This window comes from Cebus imitator, unplaced genomic scaffold (genome assembly GCF_001604975.1).
Source record: "Cebus imitator isolate Cc_AM_T3 unplaced genomic scaffold, Cebus_imitator-1.0 Scaffold445, whole genome shotgun sequence".
NCBI classification, from domain to species: Eukaryota; Metazoa; Chordata; class Mammalia; order Primates; family Cebidae; genus Cebus; species Cebus imitator.
In genome coordinates, this window is record NW_016107760.1 from 1,584,213 (window position 1) to 1,608,649 (window position 24,437).

The 24,437-nt window shown below is 39.0% G+C and overlaps 1 protein-coding gene across 2 annotated transcripts in view; it reads right to left on the reverse strand.

Moving 5' to 3' along the window:
• WDR44 (WD repeat domain 44) overlaps nucleotides 1-17,186 on the reverse strand; it is a 95,106-nt gene extending 77,920 nt beyond the window's left edge. The window contains exons 1-2 of one of the 2 annotated variants that reach the window (XM_037732349.1): nucleotides 17,095-17,186; nucleotides 16,607-16,830 (exon numbers count right to left, since the gene is read on the reverse strand). In XM_037732349.1, coding sequence (XP_037588277.1) covers nucleotides 16,607-16,683 — 77 coding nt within the window. In that variant the 5' untranslated portion in view covers nucleotides 16,684-16,830; nucleotides 17,095-17,186. The other variant, XM_037732350.1, reaches the window with a different exon arrangement.
• Nucleotides 17,187-24,437: the final 7,251 nt, after the last annotated feature.

Below are 24,437 nucleotides of genomic sequence, written 5' to 3' on the forward strand. Positions count from 1 at the left end.
AAAAAAAAAAATAGTTTCATCATACGTATCATACATGCATGTATCCCTAAACAATATATCGTTACATTTTACAATTTTTTCTTTTTTCTTTTGAGACAGAGTTTCACTCTTATTGCCCAGGCTGGAGTGCAATGGTGCAATCTCCACCTTCCAGGTTCAAGAGATTCTCCTGACTCAGCCTCCTGAGTAGCTAAGATTGCAGGTGCCCACGACCATGTCCGGCTAATTTTTGGATTTTTAGTAGAGATGGGGTTTTGCCATGTTGATCAGGCTGGTCTTGAACTCCTGACCTACGGTGATCCTCCTGCCTCTGCTTCCTAAAGTGCTAGGTTTATAGGCGTGAGCCACATTTTACTATTTTTGAGCTTTGAGCATTGATGCGTTTTCAAAAACAAAGAATGTTAGACACTAAAATAAACACCACTGCACTAAAAAAAAAACACAAAACATAGCCTCCTCCCCTCCTCCTGCGGGAGTAAAGGTTACTCTTGTCATTGTATGGTGTATTTAAGTCTCACAACTGTGCCTATATCTACTAGTCTCCTGCTTCTGCCCCATCTAGGGTTGCCAGATTTAACAACTAAAAATATAGGATGCCCAGTTCAATTCCAATTACAGATAAACAATGAATACATTTTTAGTATGTTTATCTGAAATTGGAATTGAACTGAGTGTCCTGTACTTTGTCCAGCAACTCTTCAAATACTGTATGTACAGTATTATGTACATTCATCAAAAATGCTCAGCAAAAAGCAGGAAGGTATATAAACAGCTTCATTATTTTTGGCTTCGACTGCCCCCAGAGAAACAAGATGGCTATTCTAATATATTGACAAAATCTCTAGATATGTGAATTGACTTATAATCATTGAAACTGTCCTCAGTCAACATGTTCAAAATGAAGTTAACCTATATAGGTCAAATAACCATCAACAGCCAACTTTCTAGATAAATGCCAATTAAAATTATGTTGTCATTAAAAAGGAATTCAGTTATTACATATATAAAGTCATTTTAGAACAGTTTCCTCACTTTACAAAAAGGGTATTAGAAATATTTCAGTTATATTATTTCTGTATCAATCTAAACTCTGATGAGCTTTCTACAATATGAAGTAGAATTTGCTTCTCAATTCTGTCAATGCATAATTTCACAATTTTCCCACAACTGAAGCACTAATAGCTCCTAGATTTGAATGGTAATCGATGTAAGTATATATTAAGAACCCATATAGATTAGATTCCCCAAATAGAAGCTACTTGCACTGTCTTGCCTGGTTTACTACAAAACTCATATTCTGAAATCAGTTACTGACATGGCCAACTACAGTAGGAGTCTAACTTGGTTTTTCATAGCTTCTGCAAGTGGTTTTTCTACAGGCAATTATTGGTTTTCTCCAGACAATTACAGAACACCTTTTCCAATTTTAAACTCAGATCTTCAGCACTCATGTTATGGCCTTCAGGACTTAAAATAATGGTGTAAGTACTTAAGTTTTTTTGTTTTTTTTTTTGTTTGTTTTTTTTTTTGAGACAAGGTCTCACTCTGTTGCCCAGACTGTAGTGCAGTGTGGCATGATCTTGAGTCACTGCAAACTTCACCCCTCAGGCTCAAGCGATCCTCCCACCTCAGCCTCCAGAGTAGCTGGGACTAAAGGCATGCGCCACCATATCTGGCTAAGTTTTTTTGGTGGGGGAAGATATGGTGTTTCGCCACATTGCCTAGGTTGGTTTCGAACTCTTGGGCTCGAGAAATCTGCCTGCGTTGGCCTCCCAAAGTTCTAGGATTACAAGCACGAGCCATTGTGACCAGCCAAGTCTGCTTTTTAAAAAGAACTTTAAATTTCTGTGGTTTCAAAGAGCCAGAGACCATAAACCATCCCTACGGCTAGTTTCTCACTCATTAGCTGTAGACAGATCCTTCTGCCTCTTGGGCTTGGTGTTTCTCTATCCCTTACCTGAAGATCAACTAAAAACACACAAACCCTTCTGCGAATAGGAAGGAATCAGTGTGTAGACTAAATCTTCATTTGCCATCTGCTTCAAACTGAACTAAACAACTAGGAACTCAAAGAACCACCTCCTAAAGTACAAAAATGAAATATGAGAGCAATCTCACGCTTACCATTATTTTCAGTCTTTTCATTATACTCAATGAAAAGAATATACCAGAACAATTTAACATACAGAAAAAATTTGACTAACAAGCTCTCTTTGTCTTTTTCTAACAGTAAGAAGACTCACTTTTTTTTCAGGCCCTGAGGGGAAAAAAAAGGTGGTTGGCTCTGCAGAAGCCTTTTGTCAGGCTGCAAAATTCCTAACAGATTCCTAAAGAGGTAAAAAGGAGCAATGACATGGAAGGAGGGAGTATGGAGTGAGTCAGCTAGAATAAAGCTGGTTGCTTGGGAAACATTTTTCTTACATGAAAGTGACTACAAAAGGTTCACCAGGGAATTACCCTACAGCTTGATTTTGTTTTTATCCCCTCTATCTTTTGTTATAAGGAAAATATAAAAGTAAGATGTGCTTAAGCAGTGCACCAAGGAACTGAACCAAGCAGAGCCAAGAATAGCTTGCCTGTACAAAGAAGGTGCTAGGATTCTAAGGTCCTTGAGGTGAACAGGGCATGAGCATAGATAAGGACTTAGCCAGTCATTAAAGTAAGCAACTAATTTAAGGGTTTTGATTTCCAAAGCCCAGCAAGTTGAAACAGTAAGATTTGATAACAAACTAAGACCAACACTGAAGTGCTAAGTCTAATCAGGGAATCAGATATGTTTGGTGCTCAGAAAACACTTAACAAGGACTCTTTCTTGGGCCCACTGAGGCCAGGCAGAAAAACGATGACAACAAAAAATGAAGCAAAAACCAAAAATAAAAACAAACAAAGCAACCAAAAATTAAAAACACTTCAAGTTTAGAGAAGAAGAGACTGTTTTGCTTTGTTCTTAAATCTTGCTCTAAGTGCACAGTTTTTAAAATTCGGTATGTAATACTGTACACTGGAGTTGAAATGTATATAAGCACCTTCAACCTAAAGACAGTACTACTCAAATTGAAGAAATGGCAACTAAGAGAAAAATCATCTGCTGGCCTTTCAAATCCAAATCATTTGTAACAGTACCACTCTCATTCTCACAGTCCTATTTTAAGATGACTACAAATATTTTAAGTTGAATACCAAAAGTGATAATCCTAACTAAACCTGAAAAATCTAAAAACAGCAGGAAAAAAAGTGCTAGGCAATCATAAATTAGTCTGATTTTCCTAGTATATCCCTAAATGTTATGTAACTAGGCAGCAGAAAATAGAAATCACTCGAATTTCCTTGAAAACAAGGCAATACTGGTTTATTAACAACATTCACAAAAAGCTGAGAATATAGTTATGACAATTATCTAATAGGAAATTAACTGAATCTTCAAGATGTGAATTATTACTTTTATTACCTTTTAAAAGGACATTTAAATTTTAAATACTATGAAAGCATAGAAGAAAATATCTAAAAATAACTAATAATTATTTTATCAATGATATTAATAGAAATAGATAGTGAGAAAATTTGGCGTAATGGCCCTATGTCTTTTGAAAGGTTTTGTGGCAATATTTGCAAATGATCTTCAATGAATATTTATAAATGAACTTCAAGGAAATCAAAGGAAACTTTGTTATGAAATATACATCTGTTCACATACAGGGTAATTACAAAACTTCAAGTGGACCTTTAAACAACTATATCTTACCTAAAATGACAACGTGATTTTTCAAAAATGATATATGTAGTGCAGTTTTATGCCATATTCCTAAAACAACAGCTTGACAGCCTTTCAGCCAGAACTGCCATCTTCCAGTAATTTGCCAAAATGACAAACACAAAGGGAAAGAGAGGCATTCGATATACATTCTCCAGGCCTTTTAGAAAACATGGAGTTGTTCCTTTGGCCACGCATATGCGAATCTATAAGAAAGGTGATATTGTAGACATCAAGGGAATGGGTACTGTTCAAAAAGGAATGTCTCACAAATGTTATCATGCAAAACTGGAAGAGTCTACAGTGTTACCCAGCATGCTGTTAGCATTATTGTAAACAAAGAAGTTAAGGGCAAGATTCTTGCCAAGAGAATCAATGTGCGTATTGAGCACGTCAAGCACTCTAAGAGCCGAGATAGCTTCTTGAAACACGTGAAAGAAAATGATCAGAAAAAGAAAGAAGCCGAAGAGAAAGGGACCTGGGTTCAACTGAAGCGCCAGTCTGCTCCACCCAGAGAAGCACACTTTGTGAGAACCAATGGGAAGGAGCCTGAGCTGCTGGAACCTACTCCCTATGAATTCATGGCATAATAGGTGTTAAAAATATAAAAGACCTCTGGACTGTAAAAAAATAAAAAAAGAACAGCTTGACAATATATTTACTGACATAAACAGAAAACCATTTTCCTGGGCCTACTCAAGAATTCCACACTAAAAACATTCTATTCTACACGTTCACAAATCATTGCATAAATGTAAGTCCAAGGGAAGGCAGCTATATCACAATGTCCCAATTTGTCAAAGTAGGTTAGAATAAAAGTCAAATCTATTATTGACGTAATTTCCAGTAAAATCAAGACAGAAACAGATAACCAAATTTATGTCTGCCTAAAGAAATCAATATCTAACGCAATCACGATAGATCACGGTTACTTTTGAAAAAGTAAACAAAATGTTGGGCTACAGGCTGTATTATAAAAGCTTTATCAAGTTAAAGTGCTAATATGATTTTTTTGTTGTTGTTTCGAGACAGAATCTCAGTCTGTCGCCCAGGCTGGAGTGTAGTGGTGTGATCTTGGCTCACTGCAACCTCGTCTCCCTGGTTCAAGCGATTCTCCTGCCTCGGCCTACCGAGTAGCTGGAGGAGCTCCTGTGTACCACCATGACCAGCTAACTTTTTGTATTTTTATTACAGACAGAGTTTCACCATGTTGGCCAGGCTGATCTCGAACTTCTGACCTCAAGTGACCCACCAGCCTCGGCCTCCCAAAGTGCTGGGATTACAGGTATGATACATCACGCTTGGTCATATTAATTTTATAAGTTACCTAAAACATTAAATGGAGTGCTAGTGTGTGTGTGTGTGTGTGTGTGTTTTAAGAGCCTGTTGCCCAGGCTAGAATGCAGTGGTGGGATTATGGTTCACTATAGCCTTGAATTCCTGGGCTCAAGTGATCCCCCTTCTCCATGTTCACCCATCTGAGACTACAGGCAAGCACCACTATCCCTGGCTAAGTTTGAAAAAGTATTTTTAGAGACAGGGTCTCACTATGTTGGCCAGCATGGTCTCAAGTACCTGGCCTCAAGGAGTCTTCCTGCCTCAGCCTCTGGAGTAGCTGGGATTACAGGCATGAGTATACCTGGTGGGGTACTCATTTTAAAAAGTAAGTATTAGTAACTTCTAAATAAAAATTAGCATTCTAAAGCACCTATCTGAGGTCCCCTTTTAAAAAATTTAAATTGATAAATTCTATTACCAGTGAACTGATTACTCGGACTTCAAGATTCCTTATTTTTCTTCTTCTGAATTCACTGCTCATCATCAAACATGAGCAGAGGAACAAAATTCAAATCAAACTATTTTTGAAAATTAAAGAAAACCTACTGTTACTGTCTGATAAACGTTTTGATGGGAAAGAAAGTTGTAAACTAATGACTGAACTGAGATTTTGGTGTAACTGGTAACTTTTAATTATTCATGTTTTCCCGCAATATCATGAATAATTGAAATTCAAAGATATTTCAGTAAAATTTACTATTAAGTACTTTATTTTCTAAATTTAATTTCTATGGTTTACGTACTTGAATTTCTACTTCTATATTCTTTTATGAAATATTTATCAATGACTTGATACATATATTCTACAAAAATCTTAAATTATCTAGAATGCTTACCTACAGAAAACATTATGTAGGCCAAGTTTAAGTCCTTTACTATTTATTATTAAAAATTATTCAATCTTATTTATAACTTAAGTAGTAATTACTAATGATTTAAAATTGTAATCACCCAGCTGTTAGAAATGCATTTTTCCTATTAGTTTGATAGCCAATAGAGGTTTGATTGGGGGGAAAATGTTAATAACTACACTCTTCGCGATTGCTACAAAACACATTTGAAGGGAAAGAGAAAAAGAAACATTGTGTTTCTAGTTAGTGGCTTGTGGCCAAAAAAAAATGAATCAGTTATACCAAAATAAAAACAAAACACAACACAGTATTGTGGCCTAACTAAGCAACTGGCAACAATCTATAAAATAATCATAGTGGGAAAAAAAATCCAGGATTAAGACTTTTTGACATGGCACTGAAGCCCAACTCGGCAATGGCTCACATCCTGAGGGGGTTTCCCTTAGGAACAAAGAACATAAATAACCCTTTGAAATTCAGTGAGCAGTGTCTGGGATTCCAGCGCTTTCAGTAGCAAGGTCATTTTCTGACCTGGCTACCATACTGTAATCAATTATGTCAAAACTTAAAATAAAGGGCATAAAAATACTGCTTTTTATTGTTTTAAACAGTAAATTATACATACCTAAATGGTAGTGCTGGCATTGTCATTCTAACGATTCACATTTAAAATGTGAATTGCACAATGTTTATAGTTTAGAAAACGAAAGTAGGGAGGAACCTAACATTTTACATCTCCATTAAAAACCATTCATTTAAGTACCACAAATTTGCAAAGCATCACCTCTTGATGGCTGTGCTTTACCCACCTTGAGCTGTCAATAATTGCCCTAATTATCTCACAAAAATTGTTCTGACCATCTTACAGAACCGCAGAATAATCAGAAGCAATAACATGAGTAAAAGAACTTTGAAAACAAATGCCCACCATTAGTTAGCATTATACCATTTTCATTCTTTGCATGTAACATGTAGCACTATAATACTTCTTTTTTACTGTGAACACATTCATGCCCCCCTCCCAACAAAAGTTGGTAACAAGGAACTGATATGAATACAGGAAAGCTGGCAACACCTCCCAAGGTTTCACTGTTAACATTTAATATTTACTGGGTATAGGATCTCCCCAAGTTATGAAGATCTTATACATCCAAAGCACTCTCCTTGCCTCAGCTCCCTTACTGCCCTCCTCTTACAGGAACTAGTACCTGTGTGTGGTTAGAGGTGACTGGAGATTGGAGAGAATCAGGAAGTTCAAAAACAAGAAAATGTGAAGAGTAGCAGCTACCATAGAGCATGCTTACTCACCACCCGCCTCCCCAACTAAACCTTCTGTGCACTGCTACACATAACTGTAGACTGCTGGGAAATAAGGCAAAGGTTAAAAGTCAACAGCTGAGGGCTATGATCTGGGACATAATAGGCACGGTAGTCACCTAAAGGAAAAAGGACTGATCTCAATCATTAACCTTAACCCAAGCTAATAAAGATAAAATACCCATTGCAAAATACAGACAAACCTACCTCCTTTCACTCACAAAGGTACTAGTTTTATCAAGCTACCTGTTCATTCTGCTCACCTATCTTTCACTAATTCAATGAGTAAGCCCCCCCCACCGTAACACTAAACAATCTTTACCAACTTGTTCACCATATACAATTTAAACAATTTTTCCCTTACTCCTTCCAAAAGTTCCCAGCCTTTATGTCTCTTCCATCACTGACCCTTTTCAGTTTTAAGGGACAATAAGTAGTTATATTAGGAAACCTCTGTACTAATGACATTGGGTAAGCTAGGAAAGAAAAAGCTGGCAGTGAAAGGGGTGGAGTTGCAGCTGAGGGAAATGTGCAATCCACTTGCCATTTTAGTTTGGTATGGGTAGGTAAGCATATTTTAAAAGACAGATTTTTTAAAAATATTCAATTGTTAACAGTACTGCTAATAACCAGAAACATGATTCCCTCAGTCTTCCAATTTCAATAAAGACTTTCAGGTGCAGAATGAAAAGAGGACTATGGATATTAAGTTCATCCACAGCTATTCTTAACCAGTTTAAGAACAATGTCAGAACGAACACTCCCACCTCTTCTCTTGAGCTTGCTTAGTAATCAGGATGCTTGCTTCTGAGACAGTGAATTTGCATACAGCACTACATACTATTTATTGGTTCTCTAGAAAGTTTGATCTGTGGTTCATAAAAATGCCCATGGTTCACTGAGTTTTGTACTGGAATAGTCTATCACAATTAGTAGTGGACAAGTAGGTTTTATACAGGTATAGGCAGCTTGTTACAGGTATGGCTTGTTCTGCATGGGATATCTATTAGAAAATACCATTCAAGCCTTCCCTCAGAAGTTTCAAAAAAATCTTATATTTCATCCTCAGATTTTTAAAAAAGCTGACCTCTCCCCTCCTTTTAAAAATTTTAAAGATCAGGACTCTGCGGAGAAACTGAAACTGCTCTTAAGTCTCTTTGTACAATTAAAGATTTCCTTGAAGCATTATCAGATTTTAACTATAGTTTTTTTATTTACTTCATTTTATTTATTTATTTTTTGAGATGGAGTCTCGCTCTGTCACCCAGGATGGAAGCGCAATGGCACAATCTTGGCTCACTGCAACCTCCGCCTCCCAGGTTCAAGTGATTCTTCTGCCTCAGCCTCCCGAGTAGCTGGGACTACAGGTGCCTGCTACCATGCCCAGTTAATTTTTGTATTTTTAGTAGAGATAGGGGTTTCACCGTGTTAGCCAGGATGGTCTCAAGCTCCTGACCTCATGCTCTGCCCACCTTGGCCTCCCAAAGTGCTGGGATTACAGGTGTAAGGCACCATGCCCGGCCCATTATTTTTGTTTTTTAAAAGAGACAAAGTCTGGCTGCAGTGGCATGATCACACCTCACTGCAACCGCAACCTCCTGGGCTCAAGCAATCCTCCTGCCTCAATCTCCCAAATAGCTAGGACTACAGGCATGCACCATCACGCCCAGCTAATTTTTTAAGACTTTTTGTAGAGATAAGGTCTTGCTACATTGACGAGACTGGTCTTGAACTCCTGGCTTCAAGCGATCCTCCCAACTCGGCCTCTCATGGCACTGAGATTACAGGTGTGAGCTTCTGTACCTGGCCAATCCTTATTTTGAGGAAAAGAGGTAAACATATTTATAAATTAAAACTATTTTAGTTATATGAATTCTGAGGTTTTTAAGAGAGAAAATAAATATAAAAAATATGAAAGACGTATAGCTTTTAAAAAATAAAGACCCATACAACTATTCAGTCTTTACTGTTTTCTTCCTGTTTATTCAAGGGCTACAAAAGAAAGATAACGTTTCCTATTAATTTTCTAAACAGTTTTCTCAAATTCAAACGAATTAATCTAAAGGCCAAACATTATTTCTACAACCTATAGAAATCATTTTTGTTAAAAGCTGGGTTATTTGGTAGCCGCTGATGATCAAGATGTTTTTAAGTCATTTTACCTAGTTTGTGATACTGAGTCTAAAATCACATTTGCAAGTATATTTCCTAAATGGTCACCCTTGATCTGGAAATCGATTCTACTTATTATTACAAAGGGATGGCCATTGGATGCAGTGATGCAATGCATTCAATCTTCAAGGCAACGACTAACACTGGACTGAGAAAATTAGTATGAGGAAATTGCTGCCAAAATTTGTTTTTGTTAAATTTTGTATGTGCAAAATGTTTAGAAAGGTTTGGAGACAAAAAGGTTTTGTGGACTTAAAGAACAAAAGTTTTGTGTGACTCTGATGGAATGCCAAATTGTGAGCTGCCAGATAGTTGCAGCTGGTAATAGAACTCTAAGACCTGAAGCACTCTGGCAGAACCTGATTATATGGTAATCCTAGTATCTGAGGGAAGGCAAAAGAGCTAGAAGAAGAACTGACAGACTGGTTGCTATAGTAAGCAAGATAAATTTGTATACTGACTGAGGAAAAACATTAGGGCTGCCATCAGGTATGAGGCCCACATTATGTCGAAGGTGCTTTTTCCTTGGTTTTGAATTATGAGATGACAGACTAACACAAAGACTACTCAGTCTGAAATAAGGGAATAGAAAGAATTTCACTCTGAAGAGTAAGGAAAGCACCCTATTAAAGGTTTGGCTGGGTAGATTAATAATATGCAACTGTGAGAGGGGAACAGACCTTGTGAAAGTTTGTAGCTATTAGCATAACTATGGATAGAAATGAGAAATGTAGGTTATTTATCAGTTCAAGCTAAATATCAGTAGGGCATCATAAAGTACCTACAATTTTTGTTACTTTAACTTTTATTTGAGGTATTTCTTATAGGTTATTAATCTCTTACAGAAGGGGCTATTTAATTCATGCTGTTAACATGTGTATCAAATGATGGGATTTGTCTTATCTCAGTTATCCATGCCCCAGGAAGCAGCACTGTAACTTCGTCTCTATACCTACTGCTGGGGCTATCTTTACCTCCTCCACCTCCATCACCACAACCTGCATGATCTCTTTATACTCCCTTCCTTCCCCTCCACTTCTACCCCAGGAAGTAACTAACAAAATTGCAGAGTATGAGGAAGAAACGAAAAACCTCTTAAAGGTGCGTGCCTGGCCAATTCACCTGATTTTGTCAAAGTCTTAAGAACGAACTGAAGAGAACAGACACGTGGAGTGTTGGGTAATGTAAAGGCTATACAGTAAGTCTAAAATACCAATAATTAGAAATTATTTTCTGTTTAAGACCAACACTGTACTTCATATCCTACAACTATTTAGGATTTTAATATTTCTAAAAATCAAGGGCCAGGCACAATGGTGCATACCTTTCATCTCTGCACTTTGGGAGGCCGAGGTTGGGTGGATCAGTTGAGCCCAGGAGTTTGAGACTAGCCTGGGCAACATGGTGAAACCCCAACTCTACAAAATACACATATACACATACACACACACACACACAACTAGCGGGGCATGGTGGTGCACATCTGTGGTCCCAGCTACTTGGGAGGCTGAGGTGGGAGGATCACCTGAGCCTGGGGAGGTCGAGGCTGCAGTGAGCCAAGATTGCACCACTGTACTCCAGCTTGGGTGACAGAGTGAGACCTTGTCTCAAAAAAAAAAAAAAATTATCTGCCCTATCTTATGAAGTAGATTATCACAAGAACAGAATAAAGTTTTTAATTTATAGGAGTTTATACAGATTCAAACTGAGCCCCCAAATTGCCATGCCACTATGGACTGTCTTGCCCCCATGAGTTACCAATTGACAGTTGGATGTCACTAAATATAGTTTATTTATTTATTTATTTTGAGACGGAGTCTTGCTCTGTCACCCAGGCTGGAGTGCAACCTCCAACTCCCAGATTCAAGCAATTCTCCTGCCTCAGCCTCCTGAGTAGCTGGGACTATGGGTGCATGCCACTATGCTTGGCTAATTTTTGTATTTTTAGTAGAGATGGGGTTGGCCAGGCTGATCTCAAACTCCTGACCTCAGGTGATCCACCCACCTCAGCCTCCCAAAGTGCTGAGATTACAGGTACCAGCCACAGTGCTCAGCTAGATGTCGCTAAATTTAGAACTTGAGGGCCGGGCGCAGTGGCTCAAGCCTGTAATCCCAGCACTTTGGGAGGCCGAGGCGGGTGGATCACGAGGTCAAGAGATCGAGACCATCCTGGTCAACAAGGTGAAACCCCGTCTCTACTAAAAATACAAAAATTAGCTGGGCATGATGGTGCATGCCTGTAATCCCAGCTATTCAGGAGGCTGAGGCCGGAGAATTGCTTGAACCCAGGAGGCGGAGGTTGCGGTGAGCCGAGATCGCGCCATTGCACTCCAGCCTGGGCAACAACAGCAAAACTCTGTCTCAAAAAAAAAAAAAAAAAAAAAAAAGAACTTGAATTTACTAATCAATATGCGGAGGGTTTTTTTTCTCACTTCAATATGTTACATGAGTGTGATAAAACAGCATTTGTAAATATATTTCTATCACTCCACAAAGTCTTCATTAATCAAATTTAATTGTGATCAAATATATATGATTAAATGTCAACTCATCAACAAACAGCCATTTTTAAGGAAACTTTCCTAAAGCAATAAATATTGCAGGTATATTTTTTAAATTAAAACTTGTATCAATGTTCAATTCAGAGAGAAATGTCTCTGACACCTAAGTAAAGTGAGAAGCTGAGTTTTCAACAAAGGCAGCTACATACCTTTTTATTTTTCAGACCTAACAGTTCTTCAGGACAGTTTGGTCTGGGTTCCCATGATTTAAGATTTTATCATTATTCCAGCCTGAATATGGTAGATTGCAGTTAATAGCAACTAAATGCTTAAGAATAAAATGAAATAATATAAATAATCACTGTTCTTAGACAAGCTATTTTGCCATTGTTTTTCACCCTGACTTGGAGAAAACGAGAGCAAAAGTTAGGATCCTAGAACAGTTAAAGGTCTCTGATAGACAAGGTATGAAGAAACAGTCAAGCAGACCATCTTAAGAGCCCAGCTAATAGTGTAGTGCCAGAAACCTATGACAGGAATACCCAGCAATACTTTCCCTCCTTCCGCAGATGTAGGCGGTATAAGTGAGGAATCAAGAGACCTGCGGTCTAGTTCCAAGTCTGCCCCTATTAGCAATGTGTCACCTCCCCTCTCAGATGCTAAATTTCACTTTCAGTTAAAAAGGAAGGCTAGGCTAAAATGATCTCCAATCCCTTCCTACTCTAAAAATGTTATGATTCTAGCCTTCTTCCAAGGCCTCAAAAATATTTTGGCTGCCACTAAAAAAATAAAGAGTGCTGAAAATGTTACATTTATTTTTACAACATGTTCTCAGTGCCCGCCTTTAGTATGTGTAAGTATAAACCACATGAGTTAGCAGGGGCATTCATCTCATATATAATTTGCCCAGTAAATACTTTATTGCAAATGTATGAGTCTTGAACTATGTACCAAACACCATTAAGTTAAACTATAAGGTTAAAAAAAAATCACGGAAAGATTTACCAAGAACAAAAGCTTATCAATACAAGCACACTATTAAACCTCACTATAAAGACATTTAGAGTTAGAAGGGTTCTCAGGAGTGTAATCCCTCAATTTAAAGATGAGGAAATAAAATGACTCACACTCCAGAGCTCTTTTCTAGTATACCACACAGTTCCTCCTCTCTTTCCTGCTGTATCAAAAGACAGCCCGGTAGCAGAAAGAACGCCACTGTCAAACTGAACCGGGTTCTAGACCTAGTTCCACCATTAATTTGCTGTGGCAGCTTTTACAAGTTCCTTTTTCTCTCTAGGCTTCAGTTTTCACAACATATTACATGAAGGGGTTTAACTAGATGTCCCTTCTAGCTACAACAGGCTATGAGCTTACAAAACTCCTATCTGACAAAACAAAAATACACTGAAAAGAAAGTGTATTTTTCCTGAAAGAAAGTGGGATTTCTTACCAAGAGAACAAAAAAGTTTGGGCTGCTGGTTTTAAAGAATATGTATCAGTTCAATTCAGCAATTTGGTCCTAAAGCATTTAACTCCAGAATCCACTAAGGGAGGATCTCTCTCTATCTCTTTATCACTCCCCTCACCACCCTCCACAGGAAAAAAAAAAAAAAAAATACTGGACTAGGAGTCTGAAGAGTTTGTTTCAAATCCCAGTTCTGCCACTTGAAAGGTATCTCCTAGGGCAATTCACTTAACTGTCTCTGAGTCTAAGGTTCCTCACACATAAAAATGAAGATAAGAATGAGAAAACCTGGGCCTGGTGAGATGGCTCATGCCTGACAGTAATCCCAGTGCCCTGGGAGGCTGAGGTGGGAGGATCACTTGAAGCCAGGAGTTTGAGACGAGTCTGGGCAATACAGAAAGACCCCATCTCTAAAAAAACCTTTCTCTAAGCAGGGTGGTGTGCACCTGTGGGAAGATAACTTGAGTTTAGGAGTTTGAGGCTGCAGTGAGCCATGATCTCGCCACCACTCTAGCTTGGGCAACAGGCTTTTTTTCCAAGACCCTGTCTTTAAAAAAAAAAAAAGAATAAAGAAAACCTGACCTAAAATATCAATTAAAAAAAGCATTATAAATATAGTATATATTGCAAAGCTGGGCAAGTGAAGATGATCTGCCACTGTGGAAAAGTAGGCTGTATTGTAACCAAAACTCTCTATAAAAAACTGGGCTGATTTTTAACGTATTAAATTTGCTTTCAAAGAGCAGATTAATAAAACTGAAGACAACACTGTAGGGAAATGCAAGAAATAAATTAATTTTAGGAAACAGACTGTGTATCAGGATTGCACTAATTAACAAAACATGAGACAAATCTCCACTGCCTACACAGTTTACTACAATTTGATGGCATAGTCTGTGTACTTCCAAACACACAACAGCAAGGAACATTTCTGAAGTGCCCAAATTCAGTCTATTAACTTTAAAAATTATATGGTTTGCCACTCCAGGTCATATCAAGTAACAAAACATATTTCTGATGACCAATATCTAGTAAGGCAATCTGTTTCCACAAATCAAGATTTCTCACTACATTTCTAGGTTATAAGTTGCCCAGCCAGATCTGCTCAGTGTCTTATGCAAATGATACAACCTTCCAAAAAGGATAGAGGAAAATGTAAATGATGCTAACCTTTTACTGCCCTCTCAGTCCTGCCAGTTCTTTTCAGATGCAATTCTCCAGATTAATCTATTCTCTTTCCAATCCTCTAATACAGTAAGGAACTCTGAAACCCACAAACTGACCCTGTAGTAGTTTTATCCATAGAGCTCAACACACTTAGTAATTGGGCAGGTTAAAGATAAAATTAGAAAGCTGAGTTCCAAGCAACTTTTTTAGTTTTCACCTAATATCAGAGGATCAAAGTGCTTGAGAAACTATATTACCTCACGAGAGAAGCAACTCTATCAGTTCTATCAAAATGACTCATCTGGTTTAGATAAGTAAAATAGCTCCAAGTTCTGTATCTCCCAAAGTAAGCTCTGTGTAAAGTTAACGAATTTGCCAATGCCAAGAAAGGAAGGAGAAGATCATGAACATTGCAAATGCTTCCTCTGTGCCCAGGTACTAGACTAGACAGTTTACACAGGTCGTGATATAACTTGTGTCCTTTGAAGTTAAGCTTATTCAATGGAAAGAAACAACATCCACACAGTAGTTTTAAACTGATCATCTCATAAATTGATCATCTCGTAAACTGATTATTTCCCTTCCCCACCCCAAAACACACACACAAAAGTACCAAAGGACCTGGTCTCTCATTTAATCTGAATTGTCAGTTCATTACTTTGAAGGAAAAACCACACAGAAAAAAAGTTAAACTTCACGGAAATCTAATATATTTCAAAACCCAAATGTATATCCTATCCTCTACTACCTAGCTCTAAACTTGTCTCAGATATTGAACTTGAAGGAGATTCAGTGCCATCTCAAGATTGGCCACTGCCACCCCAAAATCCAACGGTTGGTGGAAAGACACACATCTGAAATCTACCAACGTACATTGCTTTCTGATTTTCAACTGTAACTTTTTGGTGTATATTGTGTATAAACATACATTAGTTTTTAGAATGACTTCCGGCATGCACGGCTAACTGTACTTGCATCAGAGGGGGCATTTCTCCCACGGAGTAAGTTCGAGAACCGAAGCCAGTTCACTTCTGTAATCATATTAGTCATTTATACTAAAATACAAATTTTTACCAATCTTCAAGTTCTTACAGCATGAAAACATATTTAACTGCCTCTAATTCCACGAACATTCGCAGGGGAGTTCGGCGAAATCGTTTTAAAGCACTACTTCAACTTGGAAAAGTGGAGAAGTGGGTAAGTAAATACAAGTCCTAGTCAAGCGAGCATTCCAACTACTGTACTTCCTATTCAGAATCACCCATATTAATCACCACTAAAACATCTTGCAGAATTAGATAAAGAACACAAAGCTGGGGCTCTCCTTCCAATCACCAGATTACTCAGCACTTGTTTGTCCCTCTGTAGTCAGTTGCGTACATTTCTGTCTGGCCATCCTTTTAAACCGCATTCTTCCTAATGGTAGGGACCGTGTATTCGATCTCCTTTATCTCACGGCAAGGTGTTACTTTAATAAAACCCTGTTGATCTAGAGTACATCAGCTAGAGGACTTTCTTAAGCAAATACCCAACCTTTCCCCGCTCCTCTTCGCTGTGTGCAAGGCAAATAGGGGAGAGTTACAGCCACCTCTGAAATGAATAGGTAAGTTAGCGGTAAAGGGGAGAATAAAAAACTACAAGTTACATTTCTCCTGTTAATGCTCCTTTAATCTACGATCCCCGAGGCCAAAACGGATGTTTGAAAGGTAAGCTCGGAACCCAACAGATACAAATCTCTGGCTCCCAGGCATGTAAGCTGTTCCCCCTCACAGAAGGCTGGACCAGACGAGAAATGGGCTGAGAGAGACTCTGGGATCGTTGAGTAGGGAAACTGCCCGGAGGCTGCCGGAGGTGGGCGACTCCCCCTTCTCCGAGTCACCCCGCCCTAAGAAGCCCAAGGTCTGGGTTCTGAAGTGCTCCAGTGAGACGGAGAGAAACAGCGGTGGCGGACACAGCGGGACCTGGGAGAGGTGTAAGGGGAAGGCACAGAAGATGCAGGGGACTAGGGATGTTCGGCTTCCTGGACATAGCTGCGGTTACTTACCCCACGAGGTAGCCGCCCCCTAGGTGCACATCTTCAGGGGCATCATAGAATTCCTCGGTGTCGCTTTCCGACGCCATTTATAGGACACACCCGCGGGTGAGGGGGCCGGCGCCGCCTGGAGGAAGGGTGACTCTCGTCTTCTCCTAGTCGACCTCCACCCGGGCGAGACTGGGGAAGTGGCTCCCCGGCGAGGCTGAGGGAGCCGACGAGCTGTAGCGAGGAGACTGTTAAGGAAAGGGGGCCGCCCTCAGTTGCCGGGCTTCTGGAATAACCCGCAGAGCGGCCGCCTGAAGAGGCGGCGGTGGGTCCAGAGACTCTTGCTGCCACCGCTCCCAGTGATAGGTGTATAAGGAGCGCGAAAGAGGCGGTGGCTCTTCGCAGTGGGGGAGGGAGGGCGCGCCGGCGACAGCGGCTCCAGTTTCTCCCGCAGCAGCAATTTACAGCAGCTGCGAGAGCCAGTTGCCCGCAAAATACCGACGCTCACTTACCATCGCGAGATTTCGGGAGGGGCGGTAACACGTAGGCGGGGCGAAGAGGTGGCGGGGGCGGTTCCAGAGAGGCAGCGCTCCGATTACTTCTGCCTGAGAAGCCTATCAAAACAGCGCAAGCGCGTTGAGGGCGCTCTGTGAGGGCCGGAAGTAGCCGAGAAGGGAGAGAGTGAGCCGCCCGAAGGGAGGAGTCTAGGACCTGCGCAGGAGCAGCGTGGTGCCCGGACTGTGAGGGCGCGCGCCCGACAAAGGTGGGGTCGGGCAGAACGTCTTACTCTCTAACTTTGCAGTTCCAAAGAGACGCATTTTGAGAGGGATGATTTTGGGTCGGTTTTTTTTCTTGTAAAGAAATGCTCTCGGGAAACGTTGGTGGGGACATTTTGGCGTCTATTTACAATGTCTTACTAACCAAGCCCGGAATGTCCCACCCTAGGGCATCGGCAGGTCCACCACCTCTAGCGAGCTATTGCAAGAATAACTCGCCCTTATTCTCTACGACTTATAATTGAGATCCCTAGATACGATCCTGTCGGCCAGAAGGTGGGGTCCTTGAGATATACACGGGGAGTGTGCCAGTTCCATGGAGTAATGATGGATTTATTGCTGGAGCTAAGCCAGTATAAGGCCCCCGGTTACTTTTTGTCCGCACATCTCTGTCGCTGCCGACACTTGATGTAAGAGAAGTTCTTACATACTGCCCAAGATGTGCGTCAGCTAAATGGTAAATATTTATTGAGCAGATATCATTGCAAGGCTACGAGCTGATGGCTTAATTCTGATCCTCAACTGCCCAGTGTCCAGTGATAAAAATAGAAAGGTACTTTTTAAAAAACGGAGATGTTCCTCCTTAAACCACGGGTAATTGACCATCAAGGTGATAGCATTGACTCAATATGATCACAAAGCATATTTAGTTCTCCAAATGACATTATAATAGGCATTTTGAGCTGTTCGTGCAGCCTCAATTACTACTCAAGAAAAGACTGGATTGGAGTCAAGGGCATGGCCTCAGGCTGGAAAGGAGCACTAGACTTTGTCAAGCAATCAGGGCAAGGTTTGCTGTGGTCTGCTGGACTTGGGTAAAACCAAATGTCATATACTGTATATTCTATAATATCCCAGGGAGTTTAGGGAAAACACTGCATAATCAAATATATTATTATTTTTGCAGCAAGACATATGATTGTTCATACGGGATAAATAAATACTAGTTAATAGCCTCATTCAGTTTGAGTCAGACGCTTCTGCCAAATAAGTTTAGGATAGATCCATTTGACTGTCAAATAAATTACTTAAAAAAAAAAAACCCAAAACTTGGTTTCCAGAGCTTTTTGGGTTTCAGGATTGGAGACAAGGGGTTTGTGGATCCTTGTGAGAGTAAATTATTAGGTTTTATGTGCCTTAAACATGTTAATTAACTTCCTAGGTATAAAAATGTACCTCAGAATACTAACTTTTAAAATTGTTTTGCTCACTAAGATAGTTTTTTTTTTTTCTTTTTGGATTATGGAAAGATACACGGTATAAGGTAAAGAAAGATATATTTATGGAAAGATATAACTACCTGAACATACTTTCTTCCTAGTTATCTAATAGTGAATTTATGGTTTCCTAAAAAAAAAAAAAAAAAAAAAAAAAGTTAGTTTTCTCTATATGGTAGAGGTATTAGCTCCAGGTGTGCTGTCTCACATTTGTAATCCCTGCAATTTGGGAGGCCAATGCAGGTGGATTTCTTGCACTCAAGAGTTTCAGACCAGCCTGGGCAACATGGCGAAACCCTGTCTCAACAAAAAAGTTCAAAATGTAGCTGGGTGTGGTGGCACGTGCCTGTGGTCTCAACTAGTCTGGAGGCTGAGAGGGGAGGATCACTTGAGCCCAGGAGGTTGAGGCTTCAGTGAGCTGAGATAGCGCCACTGCACTCCAGACTGGGCAGCAGAGCCACACCCTATTTCTCTCTCTCTCTCTCACACACACACACACACACACACACAAATGCCATGTGTGAAAACTAGTCACTCAGTTCAGTAAACATATACAATTTGGTGCAATGTAGACCCACTGCAGTGGCTCACACCTGTAATCCCAGCACCTTGGAAGGACAAGGCACATGGATCACTTGAGGTCAGGAGTTCGAGACCAGCCTGGCCAACATGGCAAAAGCCTGTCTCTACTAAAAGTTCAAAAGTTAGCCGGGCATGGTGGCACTTGCCTGTTGTCCCGGCTACTCAGGAGGCTGGGGCAGGAGAAGCCCTTGAACCCGGGAGGCAGAAGTTGCAGTGAGCCAAGATCATGCCACTGCACTCCAGGCTGGATGACAGAGTGAGACTCTGTCTCAAAAACAACAACAAAACAAAACACAGAAAGACAACTTCAGTTTCTGCCTATAAGGAGCTAATAATCTAGTAGTGGAGACAAATATGGAGTCCTAGTTTGGTGCTTTTTTATTTTTTAATATACCGTACCAGCTCTCTTGGACGTTTTAAGTTGCCTTAAACGTTATACGTAGAAAAAGATAAAATGGATAAGAATAATAAAGTGTTAATATTTTTAGAGCTTTTAAAGTTGCCCATTTAAATGCTTTTATCAATTGTATGAGAAAGTGAATTGCTAGAATGAATTGCTGGAACATTAAAACACATATAAATACCACCTAGCATCACTTTTGAAGATGTAAAAGATGTGTTTATTTTGCCTGAAATATTAGTTATTGAGTTTTAAAGCAGCAGATTTTAGGTATCATCCAAGGCAGCAATTTTGAAGCTATTCTCTGTATTAGAAATTGAACCTTAATCAAACTTAATTTTATGCAAAAGTTCATATAGCATACAAATAAAAACTGCTCTGTTTGAAACAGGGTTTCAAAGTTGAGGTCCCTGTCTGTTTGACCTTCCTTGAATCTCCAGAGACTGTCCCAAGGCTTCATAGAAAAAGAAGAAATGAAAAAGCAGAGGTTTGGCAAATTATACTCCACAGGACAAATCCGTCCCACTTTCTGTTTTTGTAAATGACATGTTGTTGGAACGTAGTCAGGACTATTTGTTTATGTATTGTATATGGCCACTATCATGTCAGAGTTGAGTAGCTGGGACAGAGACTGTGTGACCCACCAAACCTAAAATATTTACTATCAGGCCTTTTTTACAGAAAAATTTTATAGGTCCATAAGGTACTATTTTCTAGGGTACCTCAAAACTAAAAATACCCTCAAATTAAATGGTTTCAGCAGATCATATGATGTTGCAAAATCATATGTGTAGATAAAAATAAGAATAATAATAAAACGGTTTCTGGAACACTTCAATAAATGCCACCAAGAAGCTGAACTTTGAAAAAATGCCCACAAAGCAAATCTTGAAATGCAGTTAGTCTATCACTCAAAAGTCATATTTTCTGCACTGCAAGCCTGATACATAAAGAGAATAAGTAATGGTAATTTCTAAAGCAACTAGAAATGGTGAATCTGTTAAACAGATGTGGAGCTCTTTGCAGAAAGGTAAAATGCTGGAGGTATACTTCTAACGATATGGACTAAGCATAGTTTTGTTTTTCAAAACATTGAGTATACATGGAATGATCTAAAGAGAAATAAATAAAGACATATGAACTTTAGTCTTCAAAAAAATTATTCTGGGTCACAAACTGGAGAAGATATCTTTTGTCCACCACTTATGGCATCTTTGTTTATTTTTTTAATGAAACTCAATGTAATGGCAAATATTTATATAGAAACGTCAATCACCAGGCTAATATACACATACACACACTCAATAGCAACAACTAGAATTTTCTGGTGCTATAGACTGTGTCTTCTCAAAATTCATGTGTTGAAACCTAATCCCCAATGTGATGGTATCTGGAAGTGGGAAGGAACTTCAAAGGTTACTTAGTCCAAGCCTCATATCTCATATATGAACTCCTTCTACAAACTTCACCAATAAATGGTCATTCAAGAACATGGAGTTTAGTATTTATCCAATCAATTTTTTGATAACTTCTAATGTTAGCAGATTTCTTCATTTTATTTAACCCAGATCTACATTTCTGCAATTTTCATCTACTGGTTATGATTCTGGTTACTAAGTTCATACAAAACCTTTCATTTTTTCAAAGATGATTATCAAATCTCTGTAGTATATTTATCTTGGTAATATATACTGATATGCTTACACTGAATGTGTTTAGAGACAGATAAATGGGAATTTTGACTATACAATTAAGATGGTGCATTAAATAAACGTGCAATAATATGTGTAGATACTATATATGTCCACCGTATGAACAGTACCTGTATAATGGTATGTTCTCTATGTGTACATAGTAATAATATGTTACAAAACAATACTTTCTAAGACAGTTTTATCTATTATTTAATGATAATATAATCACTATCATTAAATTACTGCTTACTAGGTAACAGGCACCACATTAAGTACTTTGCATATATTTTGTAGCTTAATTCATACACTGTTTGAAGAAGATACTACTATTTTCCCCATTTTACAGGTAGAGAAATTGAAGTTCAAAAGAGTTAAGTGATTTGCCCTATGTTTCACAGCTAGTTTTTAATGGTCAGGATTTGAGCCCAAGGCCTTCTGAGTGCAGAGCCTGAACTCTTAAGCACTTTGAGGGTAGGAAAGATCGTGTTATCACATTTACAAGTGTGAAAACTGAGATGTTGAAAGTGATGATATGCCTAAGGTTACACTTTGATTTGATTTGATTATTTTATTTTTTTCATTACCTCTCCAGAGTTTGGAGTTTCATTAGCCTGCAGCAAATGAGCCATGTTAATGAGTAAAGTATCTAAAATAATAACATTGCAACAAGTAAAAAAGCAATTGGTTGAAATTTCTTTTTTCATTTTTTATGATATGCTTTATCTAAATGGGTACATCTCAACATTGGAGGGTTGTGGTAGGCAGAATTCTAGGATGGCCCCCAGGATTCCCAGCCCCTGGTATATACACATCTCCCAGTTATTCAATCCAAAACTAATCTAGACGCTGTTGTGAAGAGATTTGTCAGATGTGATTCAAGTCCTAAGTCAGTTAACTTTAAGGTTAGGTAGATTATATAGGTGGATCTAACCTAATTACATGAGTTCTTTAAAAGCAGAGAGATTTTTTTTCTGGCTGATGGTGAAGAGGAAGTCAGAAAAGTACACTCTGGCTGGCCTAGAAGAAAGCAAACATCTATACTATGAACTGCCTATGTGGGCTATGTGGTGTGGATTGTGGGTGACCTCTAAGAGCTGAGAATGAACCCCCAGCTAATAGGAAGGAAATGGGAGCCTCAGTCCTGTGGCTGCAGGGAACTGAATTCTGCCAACAGCCAGCAGGAGCTTAGGGGAGGACCCCAAGATCCAGATGTGAATACAGCCTGGCTGACGCCTTGGTTTCAGCCTTGTGAGTCACATTGTACTCAGATTTCTGGCTTACAGAACTGTGAGCTAATAAACTGGCATTGTTTTAAGCCACTAACCTTGTGGTAATTTGTTATGAAGCAATAGAAAACTACTGCAGGGGTACATATCCCTATCCTCACTCCTGGTTAAGAACCACAGATCTAGGTAGGTTACGGTAAAAGCACGTGTAATACATCAACATGGACTGTTTGCTTTCTGAAGTCCTTGGGTGCACTTGGGAATAAATGTAACACTGGAGTGAACATTATGGTGTATTTCTCTTAAGAGAAAAACAGTGAATTCAGAAAAAATAACCTAACATGTATTTAAGATATGAAAGAAATGTTTAGTGTCATATACACTACACACCCTGTACTCCAAATTCAACCCTATTTACAAAACCTTCTCCAGAACCCCAGCAATCCTGCTACACATGTGATGTTAGGGACTGATCCCTGCCTCTGTGGTCTTTTCCCATTGGGTGAATCTGCTTGCCTTTAGAACTTGAGCTCAGTTCCAATATTAATCTTTATTTTTTTCATTCCAGATACTTTTAGATTTTAAGGTATAATTGACAAATAAAAATCGTATATATTTATGGGGTACAATGTGATGTTTTAAATATACATACACACATTGTGAAATGATTAAATCAAGCGAATTAACACATCCGTCACCTCACATGCATATCACTATTTGTGATGAGAACATTTAAGATCTACTTTTAACAATTTTCTTTATTTTTCATACCTTAGACTTTCTAATGATGTACGTGTGTGTGTGTGTGTGTGTGTGTGTGTGTGTATTATGCAGAACACTTGCAGAATTCTTTCAGACTGAAAACTCACATCCTTCAAATCAGGCAAATTCTCCATTATTTGTTTGCTAATTTCCTGCTTCCTATTTTTCTCTGTTCTCTTTTCTATAATTTATATTAGCCATTGGTCTCATTTTCCATGTTTATTTTCACTTTTTCTTTGTTTAACTTTAAGCTCAGAGGTACAAGTGCCCCTAGCTGACACAAGTTGTTACATAGGTAAAATTGTGTCATGGGGTCTGTTGTACAGATTATTTCATCATCCAGGTATTAAGCCTAGTACCCACTAGTTGTTTTTCCTGATCTTCTCCCTCTTCTGAACCTTCACCCTCTGATAGGCCCCAGTGTGTGCTGTTCTCCTCTGTGTCCATGTGTCCCCATCATTTAGCTCCCACTTATAAGTGAGAACATGCAGTATTTGGTTTTCTGTTCGTGAGTTAGTTTGCTAAGGATAATGGCCTCCAACTCCATCCATGTCCCTGCAAAAGACATGATTGCATTCTTTTTTATGACTGCAAGCAATTTTCAAGTATACAATACATTATTATTGACCATACTCACCATGTTGTGCAATAGATCTCCAGAACTTATTCCTCCTGCCTAACTAAAACTTTGTATCTTTTGACCAATATCTTCCCATTTCTTGGCTGTGGTCGCTTACTCCCCCTAGGCCCTGGCAACTGCCATTCTACTTTCTGTCTCTATGAGTTTGACATTTTTAGATTTCACATGTAAGTGAGCTCATGCAGTAGTTGTCTTTCTGTGCCTGGCTTATTTCGCTTAGCGTAATGTACTCCAGGTTCATCTGTGTTTTCACAAATGACTGTATTTCCTTCTTTTTAAAGGCTGAATAGTATTCTTCAATGTTAATCTTACTAATAACCTTCTGGTGTCATTAATTGATGTCACTGTGGTTACCTTATCATTCATCTCCAACAGAATTAGCAACAGATTAAGGGCTCACTATATGCCAGGTATTGTACTACCTATTGGGTTAACAGTGGTATGGCCCAGTCCTTGACTGAGCTTTTCATCTTTGTTGTTTAAACCTGGAATCTGACACATAGTCCATATCATCTGGGGATGGGGCTCCCATTAGTCATTGGCCAGTCCCTGAAAAAT